The sequence below is a fragment of the Triticum urartu genome, chromosome 4 (genome assembly GCF_003073215.2).
Source record: "Triticum urartu cultivar G1812 chromosome 4, Tu2.1, whole genome shotgun sequence".
Taxonomy (NCBI): domain Eukaryota; kingdom Viridiplantae; phylum Streptophyta; class Magnoliopsida; order Poales; family Poaceae; genus Triticum; species Triticum urartu.
The window spans coordinates 8,381,637-8,391,712 of NC_053025.1; the positions used below are offsets into that span (position 1 = coordinate 8,381,637).

The following is a 10,076-nucleotide window of genomic DNA, read 5'->3' on the forward strand; positions in this document are numbered from 1 at the left end:
TGGGTTGCGCGGTACTACCGCTTGGACCCAGACAGGACAAGGAAGAGAGGAGAGATCTCTTTAATGAAAAGGAGATGCTCGAAGGGTGAGAAGCTGATGTGTATGTGATGATTCCACCCATGCAATACCCCAGCGGACCCCCTCTTGATAGTACGGTGCCCTCTACGCAACTAGTCCACCGAGAAAGAAACGAAAGAGCTACACCGTCTTGAAATACACTCCGAGGGGAAGAAAGCCTCTCGTGCCAGGGGAGAATCTGTGAATTATTCAAAGCACAAGATTAGTCCGCAAACATGTTGTCATCAATCATCAAAACTACATTGAGAGAGATATGCCGTAACAACGGGGGAGCAAATCCCCCCGGAGACTGGCGATGGGGGCCATGTCCAATTCGGCCCCCAGCCGAACACTATTCCGGATGCCCATATGGTTCCGGAATTAGGCAAGCAGCGTCGTTTGCGAGAAGGAGATGCACCTATTCCGCCGGTGACCTCCGTCCATCCAGAGGCGTCGGATACCTTACTGGAAGCACTACAAAGTGCTTCCATTGTTGAAGAACACCGTACCCTCATGGCCGCTAAGAGAGGGTTCGGTCCGCTAAGAGCGGACTGGCCGAAGCCTGCACCAGCCTTTTGACAGGCTTTGAAGTATGCGACGTAATTTATGCAAAAAGAGAATATCATAGTATAGACAATAGCCCCTGAGAAACTGTCCGGTGCTCGAAAAGAGAAGTCAGACAGATGATCAAATAATTTTCGCACGAGACTAACCAATATATGTCTATATGAATAAGCAGACGTCGATGCTGGCTACGACCTCTCATTCTGCCGAAGTCTCTAAACTGAAGCAGTGTTTGGAGCAGGCCAAGGAAGAGCTCGGCCGTATGAAGAAACAACTGGAGGACAACAAGGTATGCAATGATCTATTCTGATGTAGAAAGATATGAATTGAGTATGTTTGATCATACTATCATGATATTTCGTAGGAGCTGCGACCGAGGTGGAGACCCTCAAGAAGTCGTTGGCCGAGGCCCAAGAAAGAGTGGCGAAGGAACAAGCCGCCCATGAAAAGCACGAGGCAAGGGTCGGGGAGGTCCGGCAGGAGCTCCAGGACGTCGCAAAGAAATGCGAGTCCTTGAAGCGCAAGATTTCGGACCAAGAGTCCGAACTTGCTAAGGCCCGCCAAAGCGCGCAAGAGGCCCGGGTCGAAGCCCAGGGTGCCCTCCAGGAGATCCAGGAAGCCAGGAAAATCACGGCGGGTAAGGCCTTTATTATGCAGAGCAAGTTTGTGAAGAAAAGGTACCTCTTACTGACCCGAATTTGAAGTTCTCCAGGAGTGTTTGCGGATCTACCGCGCAGTGTTGCTGATGCAGCGGAGTTCTTCCGAGCAGAAGAGGGGAGCTTAATGAAGAAGCTGTTCTGGTTGCAATACCTTACGCCAGAATATCCGGTGCCCTTTAGCGATCTGAACTTTTTTTTTTTGCCTTAAACATGAAGCTATTCTGTATTCTTCTAGACAAGCGTACTCTGGTTTTTCTCCCCGTTTATTGGCTATCTGGCTGATAAATTTACAACTGGAAGTATTTTTTTGCGGGGAATTTAGGACTTTATTCAACCATCAATAGCTCCTACACGACCATTTGCAACTTGAGTAGCAAAAATGTTGGAAGCCTCAATGATAGAAAATGTGTACTCCGCACGTTTATACACCTGAAAATACACACCATTTTCCACCACTTACTTGGATTCTTCGACAATGACCTCTTTGTCGGCTCCCCAAAAACCAATACTAAATGCTAAGGAAATGGTCCAACAAATCAAGCGGTGGTGGGCTGCGAAACGGCGAGGTCAGAGGGCGACAGCGTGCCGTTGTGGTCGGCGTCGAGCTCGTCGAACTCCTCCATGAACTCCGAGATCTCCTCCTGGCTGATCTTCCCGAGCTCCTTGAGCTTGTACAGCACGAACTCCGCCGCCCCGACGCGCCGGTCGCCGTCTAGGTCGGCCGCCTCCAGGTCGGTGTTGGTCGTCCGCCGCGTCAGCACCCAGCGCGCGAGCGCTCTCTGCCGCCGCTCCGCGTACAGCTCCGCCACGTACAGGAAGAAGAGCGCCACCACCACCGTGCTCACCGTCACCCACACCGCCGCGAACGCGCGCCCGGCCGACGACGTGAAGCTCCTGTCGCCGTACCCCAGCGTGGTCACCGTCGCGCACACGCAGTACAAGGCGTCCACAGGTCGCATCCCTTCGCCCTTCCACAGCACCAGCGTCCCCGACGCCACCGACGCCGCCAGCAGCGCCCCGGCCGCGTACAGCTTGTACCACGTCTTGTTCATCTCCATGGCGCGCAGCTCCCGCGCCGGGTGCTTGCCGTTGGCGTGGACCGCGCGGAAGACGAGCGACTCCTGCTTCTCGACCAGGTAGTCGGCGGACTTGCTCAGGGAGGTTCCAACCACGGCGACGCCGCCGAAGGCAAAGGCGCTCGCCAGCAGCTTGCCGGTGTCGCTGGACGGGACGAGGTCGCCGTAGCCGACGGTGGTCATGGTGACCACGCAGAAGTAGACCGCGTCAATAACGCGGCTGCCGCTGCGGTGCCCGGACATGTGGTCCATGGCGAGGTAGAAGGCGGTGGTGCCGGCGACGACGTAGGCGAAGAGGAGCAGGCCCACCAGGCGGAAGCTCGAGCTCGGGCGGCCGCTCTCGAGCACTTCCTTGGCCGGCGAGGCCGCGCTTTCGGTCCGACTGGCGTTGCCGGGGGGAGTAAGAGGGCGAGGCTCTTCCAACGCAGCAGGGTCGGCGGAAGGAGCCGTCCGGCAGCGCCGAAACCTCTTGACCCCGTCCGGCGGCTTCTGTCGGATGGCACCAGCCGCGTTGCCGTCGCCGCCGGATAGCAGCGGTTGTTGAACACCACCGGCCACCATTCTAGCCGATGGGCGATGGAGTTGCAGCAGCTAGCGATGCAGATATGTGCAGATCAGAGGAGAAATGCGAGCCTCTTCTTGTTCTCGATGACTCTTTCTATGGTCCACGTGTGGAGTGTGTCGCCGTACATGTGTAGTTTACAGGTGCGGGTTATGCCGCGTGGCTGCCTGGTTGCCCTTGAGTTACTTATTACTGCCTCTCTCTCTCCACCTGAAAAAACCAGTGAACAATTGTCCAATGTTTTTCTTCTTTTTGCGGGTAACAATTATCCAATCTTTTTTTGTGGGAAAACAATTATCCAATCTGACATATCAACAAAAAAAAGACATAGCAAAAAAGCAATACTTCCATCGAGAGACGTCTCTCGATGGAAGTATTGCTTTTTTCAAATGAGTATTGCTTCTTTTGGTCGAACAAGGTATGTGCATTAATTATTAAGATCTAATTATTTTTGAAATGCAGTCACTTAGGGTCTGATTCATTAAAAAAGATCGAAGAGAATTGTCTGATTAATTAACGGAAAACCGTCATATAATGCCCGCGAGAACAAGGCACATTGGACGACCTGGCAACCCGCACAAAAGCGCACACACGCCGCTGAGGAGAAAAGTGCCGTCGAGGTTGCAGCCCGGCATCATCGTCATCAGATGCAGAGGCCGAGTGTATTCCTCCTTTTCTAAAAAAGAAAAGGAACAGAGGTCGTAGATTTTTGTGACTTTACCAATTACCAGTGACATCTTGTGGCGGTGATGGCTACATCTCCAACTATATTCTGGTCGAGTGTGTTTCTAGTGGTTTGTTGATTTGTTATCCGAATTCTCATGATGTCATGGTAAAGATGGTGGTATCGGGGTAATTTTATTAAGTGGTTGCGCGTGTTGTTTCTTTCGCCCGTTGTTCGACAGGTTACCTTACAAGGTGTGTTCAATAGTGATATGTTGTTCGATGATCTTAAGTTCATATCCTTCAGGGTTGGGTGGCACATGCAACTCTTCAAACACATGTACCTTCAAGTTGCAAGTCGGTATATATACATTTCCTAGTATGCAACGTATCATTAACTGGTGGTTAACCGTATGCAATGCACGGGCACATTTCCTAATATATGTATATAATCGCCGTAGTTCCTTAATCATCGCATCGCCAAGGCCAAAATCCAACTATATAACGAAGCCCACTAAACAAGCCCATGCTAAGGTCAATTAGGCCATCGTGGGTTCTCAAAGTCTGGAAGTTACATCATGGAGAGTCTAGGTATGCAAACCATGGCGCCGCCAGGATCTATAGCTACCGTCTGCACATCGCGCTAGAATCGATCTAATTGATTCTTGCTTGCTGCCGCCGCCGCCGTGCTTGCCTAAGGCACTATACCACTATGTATTATGTCTTCGTGCTAACTGCTAAGCAGGCTGCTGATCATGCCGACGTGCTGTGACATAGAGTCCGCCGATCCCCACATCTATACTTCTCAAGGTACGCCCGTATATACTGGCAATGGTGTTTTGTACGGATGATATCCTACTAGTATATAATTCCTATGGACTGCAATATACTAGTATGTACAATGGAATCATCAGATGCCTTTCTTTTTCATTTTGTTTGATGTGGTTTTGTGATTACAACCTGCAGTACTTCTCCTCTTCTACAGATGTCAATGTACGAGCTAGTCTAATCTTGCATAAAATAAGGTGCAATGCATACTAAGCTATGCCCTTGTTTAAGAGCTTTTTTACGGTGCATCATACTACCCATTATGATGGGTAGTATTTTGGTAGATCCAATGGTCAGTATAGATGGGTCAAATTTTCCCTCTGGGACATATTGGTAATTTCTGTTTAGAGATAGATTTCTTTTTTGTTAGTTCTATAATCACAATTAATGATCTAATTAATTAAATTAACCCATTCGATCCGGCACGGAGGCACGGGCGAGTGCGTCTGCGACCTCGTCGCCACTGTTCCTTCGGGTTGCCGGAGCAGCCCCGCAGGTGAGGCACAAGGTGCGGATCCAGCGCAGGTAGGCTATGAGATGAGCCTCCTGTCAAAGCAGCTTGTCGCCCCAAGGAGGAGCAGAAATGTGCTGGAAAGACGAACGGAGAAGGCCTACTGTATTGCGTGCCCATCTTCAATCCGCTCATGGAGCTCTGCTCGCCACCATCGGCCTTGTAATCACAAACTGAGTTGGGGCAATAAAGAAAACCACTGGAGATGATGCGTGCCCGTGGCCATCAACAAGCTCTACGTAGGTGTGTTAGAAGAGAAATCAGCGATCTGATTGTTGCGTACTTGCATACGTGTGACGTGCATGCTTGTGTATCCGGCTGGCCGGCGGTGAGTCTACTAGCATAGCTTTTCTAGGTCGCTGTGTACGTCCGGTGCAGGCCAGCTTGGAGCATGAATCAAGATCGTCAACTTCGTTTCATCGTCTTCATCGTGCATCGCCGACCGAAAAGTATTAGATGGTGTGGACTGCGCCATGGCGGGGAAGAAACCTGCTTGCGTGATTGATAAACATTAGAGTACCCAAAATACCCCTAACTAGTCAATATACTACCGAAAATCTGTTGTAGTATTGTCTTATCTAGGCCCTTCAAGCCACATAAATTAACAGTCCAAATTGATTTGATGCACCGTAAAAGGTCTTTTGTTTAACTTTGTTTAAGTTGTTGGTAAACCATAGGGCTAATTTCCATCTAATAGAATGTATCATTTTTATATTTGCAAACATATATTATTTTGCTTTGATGTCAATGTTAGATTAAGACTTTATGTAGGGGGGCAATACGGGGTGAATGTGCATATAACTAGTTAGGGTCTTGTGGCGCAACCGGCTCCACATCTTTCGACTTCTTACAGATGCATAGCATGAATACTGACATTGCACGGACATACGGACACCTTGTGATTTACACCAACGTGTCTACTTTTTTTTTTGTCTCATTATTTTCTTCGTCCCCCTCATACTAAAATCCTGGCTCCGCCCCCGAAGAAGAGCATGCACAACTATAGCTTAAACTGACATTACACTGATTAGGATCGAAGATTACACAATAAAGACATGTACATCCATGGTGCAGATTGATTTAAGCAGCCTTTTCCGTACTTATTAGCTGTGATGCTCACTTGCTCAGCATGGCCTGGTAGAGCTAGCTCGTACCATGCTGCCATTGGCAGTGAATTAAGCAGGCAGCTGCATCCACCATGTGGTTAACAACTGAAAGCCATATCATATTGGACTATAGGAGTAGCGTATCGCGACAGGGGAAGACGGACTAGCTCCATATGTCTTGATGTCAGGGCAGCTTACTTGGTGATCTCAACGTCACTGACTGATTCTGTGTTGATGGTGCGCAGCTACTTAATTAGGAGGTATGAAGCATAGCTTAGTTTGCATAACCAGTTGGTTACTGAATGTGCTGAACATCAATTGCCGTGTCTAACTGGTCAGTCGTTAAAGATAGTACCCTGATTCGCATTGACTTACAACTTGCTCTTTCTCTTGACAGTCCTTCAGGTCTTACTCCCTCCGTAAACAAATATAAGAGTGTTTAGATCACTATTTTAGTAATCTAAACGCTCTTATATTAATTTACAGAGGGCATACTTCTTAACTTGCCATGTTATTGAACTTGAGAGTTTTCTTTTTAATGGTTGACTTGGAGATTGAGCATATGTAGAACAGCAAGCAGTTGCATGATGATGTGTTTAACTTTAATTTCAAGCAAAGTAGCAAATGCAGCAAGCAGTTTTTTTGAAGGATCCAGCAATTGCTTGGTTTTTCATTGATAAGCAGGTAGAATAGAATTTTACATGGAAATGCAGTAAGCATTGTCTGTACAGCAACATGCACTTCATCAAAATGTTGGCAAAATCTTTAGCCTCGCAAGGGAATCGTGTGATCAAGTTTATTACCACTATACAATGAGCTTCACATGGATGGCTACTAGCTTTACCATCCTTCCGAACGTACAAACTGAACTCTTTCTGTCTTACTTAAGACACACAGCCAACTGAACGTACAAGCAAAGCAACAAACACCCAAATGCCCAAATACTCAGTCAACTAAAGCTACATCCCGATGGTTTCTGGACCTAGACATCATTATCTGCTTACCCAGTCGTCTGCAATTGGTTAAACCATCAGATAACTTCCTCGACAAAGAAAGATACTAATCTGAAAAGGATGCTCGGACCAGTTCATCGGAAATCTTGTCTCTAATCCGGCTCAAGAGATTTTGGTTTTTACATGTCTGTGATTTGGGAAGGAGGTTTGTTTGCGATTTACGAAGGAGATTATTTAGGAAGAAGATGTTTTTTAGAGAAGAACATTGAGGAAAGAGATGTGCATTTTATTTAGGAAAGGAGATATATATGCAGGGATGATGTATCAACCATGACGACGACGCACAAACTTCCTTTTAATAGTACAAAAGATGTGCAGATGTTTTTCATATTCTCAAACTGTAGGGACCAAAAATATCCCCGTTTACAATGTTGCCCTAAGTTAAATAGGACTAATAGACTAACTTACACATCACATCGGGTACGTTGACCTTTGTTGTGCACAACCGAATCTAGACATTTCACACTCTGACACATCACATTTGAACACAAGTTGTTGTATGGCAGGCTACTTCCTGAGAGAAAAAGCGACGTGATACTTGAATATCCACCAAGCATACTAAACAAAGGACTTTATCATGCATGTCACGCCTAGGCAACAAAATCATGCGTTCATTGTTACTTGTCTAAGCTCTAGTGCAATAGTCGGTAGACGAATGCATTACATTTGGAAGCACAAACAAGAGTCTGTGTGTGAGAAAGACCATACATGCTGATGGGGTGGCACATTAGACCGTGAAGTTTAGTTTTGATAATAGGTCAGAGGGTATTGTGTGTGAATTGTGATAGTTTACTGCCCTGCATGGCGAATGCTATTAGGAATTGTAATGTCATTTTAATTACTTAATAGTATATGAGAGGTGTTTTAATAAAAAAATATGCTCATGAGTTTCCCTCCAACTTACCTGCAGATGTGCAACAGACACTCCAAATTAATGTGGTATTCACACTCTGATGAAATTTGGGCGACCATTAATGGCTAAGGGGTAGACCAAACCGGTGAAAATCGTTTCAACCCATTTGGAAGAAAAACAACAGCGTTGCATTGCAGGGAGTGTGAGTGATTGACTCGAAGTGCACCTGGTACGCAGCCAATCAAGGACACAAATAAGGTAGCTGGACGCACACATACGAGCTTAGCAAAGCAAGAAGAGCTCTATAGCACACGCACAACTATAGCTTGATGAACTGACATTACAATGATTGTGATCGAAGATTACACAATAGCGACGTGTACATCCATGCGCTGATTGAGTAATCAGCCTTTCCCCTACTTAGTTGTGATGCTCACTTGACTTGATCGGCATGGCCTGGTACGGCTAGCTTGTACCAAGCTGCCATTAGTAGCCAGGTGGTTCACAGCTGAATGAAAGCCGTATATCATCGAAAATGCTCTTTAGAGCTCGGGCTCCATGGAGCCTGAGTTTGACTTGATCAAAATTCAAATTTTCACGTTTCAAATTTTTTTGAAAAAAAATACACACATACTTAGAGACATAAAGCATATGTGTGTAAATTTTCAGGACGAAACACTTTAAAATGAGTGCTACACAAAAAGAACAAATCTGAGGCTTTTTAGTAGATGCACTATTCATTCTCAAAGTCCATGAATTTGTCTTTTTTGCACAGATCGCATTCTAGGGTATTTCATCCTCAAATTTTACATACATACTCATAACATCCTTGTTTACTTGTATGATTTTTTTAAGATTTTTTTGAAACTGAAAAGTGTGAATTTTGAATTTTTCAAAAAATCCGGCCTCCATGAAGGCCGAGTCATATAGGAGTATATGCGTCTCACTGGTCATCTAGTACGGATATACGGACATGACAGTGTCACCTATCGCGATAGCGAAAGATGAGCAGCAGAAGAAGGGAAGTCTAGTGCTGGCTCCATATGTCTGAATGTCAGGGCAGCTTGGTTGGTGATCTCAATCAACATCACTGACTGATTCAGTCAGTGTTGATGGTGTGCAGCTGCTTAATCAGGAGGTGTGAAGCATAGTTTAGTTTTGCATAACCAGTTTGTTACTCAATGTGCTAGGCATCATTTCCCATGTCTAACTAACCGGTCATTGACAGTCCTTTAGTTCTTCTTACTTCTTAATTTGCCATGTTGTTGAACTTGAGGGTTATGTTGGCTGTCATTCTTAAAGGTTCACTCGGAGATTGATTTAGCATATGTATGCACAACAGCAAACACGCAGTTGCGCGATGATGATGTGTTTAGTTAAGGTTAAGCAAAGCAGTAAATGCAGCAAGCATTGGCTGCACTGCAACTTGCACTTGATCATGAATGCTGGTAACACTAGTTTGTCTGTTTGTTTGTTTAAAAAAAAGGAGGAACGCCCCGGCCTCTGCATCATGTGATGCTGATAACACTGATGACGTACCGAGTTCTTATCTGCTAAGGAGAAATCTTTAACCTCGCAAGAGAATCGCGTGATAAAGTTTATTATCACCGAACACAATAAACTTGTCATGGATGGCTGCTAGTTCTATATATCATTCTTCCTAACGTACAAATTAAGCTCTTGGTATCTTACTTGAGATGCCCATTCCCATTGCAAACGCCCAAATGCTCAATCTATTGAGGCCAAACTCGGATGGTTCTCTTTATGGACAAAACCAAACTTATCTGCTTACCCAGTCCTTTGCAATTGGTTAAGCCATCAGATAACTTTCTCCAGAAGGGAAGATACTGACCTGAAAATGACGTGTGGACCGATTCATCGGTATAGTAACTCCGGCCCCTGATTAGACTCAGAAGGAAGAGCAAAAACCATTACTACTTACTAGCAAACGGAATGCCAGACAATGTGCTGCTATGCCAGTAGGATAAGTGACGTGTCTAAACGGTGACAAGCATAAAACATTGTACTTACCTAGCAAAAATTAAAATCAGAGGAAGGATGGCAAGATAAACATGACTTCTTCCTCCCCATTGTAAAATCCAAGCTCTTGGCTGGCACTTGAAGAAGGGGCAAAAAAGCAAATCCACCTACCTTGTAAATGCAGCAATGAGGGAGGATGCAACC

At 46.0% G+C, this 10,076-nt stretch overlaps 1 protein-coding gene across 1 annotated transcript; it reads right to left on the minus strand.

Annotated features, from left to right (window-relative positions):
- Nucleotides 1-1,646: 1,646 nt before the first annotated feature.
- Nucleotides 1,647-3,044, minus strand: LOC125550202 (two pore potassium channel b-like). The gene has a single exon (XM_048713144.1). The coding sequence runs from the start codon at nt 2,915-2,917 to the stop codon at nt 1,817-1,819; it is 1,101 nt and encodes a 366-aa protein (XP_048569101.1). The 5' UTR covers nt 2,918-3,044; the 3' UTR covers nt 1,647-1,816.
- Between the last annotated feature and the right edge of the window lie 7,032 nt (nt 3,045-10,076).

Excerpts from the sequence above, each read along its gene's own strand:
- LOC125550202 (XM_048713144.1), bottom strand. The coding sequence starts at position 2,917 with ATGGTGGCCGGTGGTGTTCAACAACCGCTGCTATCCGGCGGCGACGGC.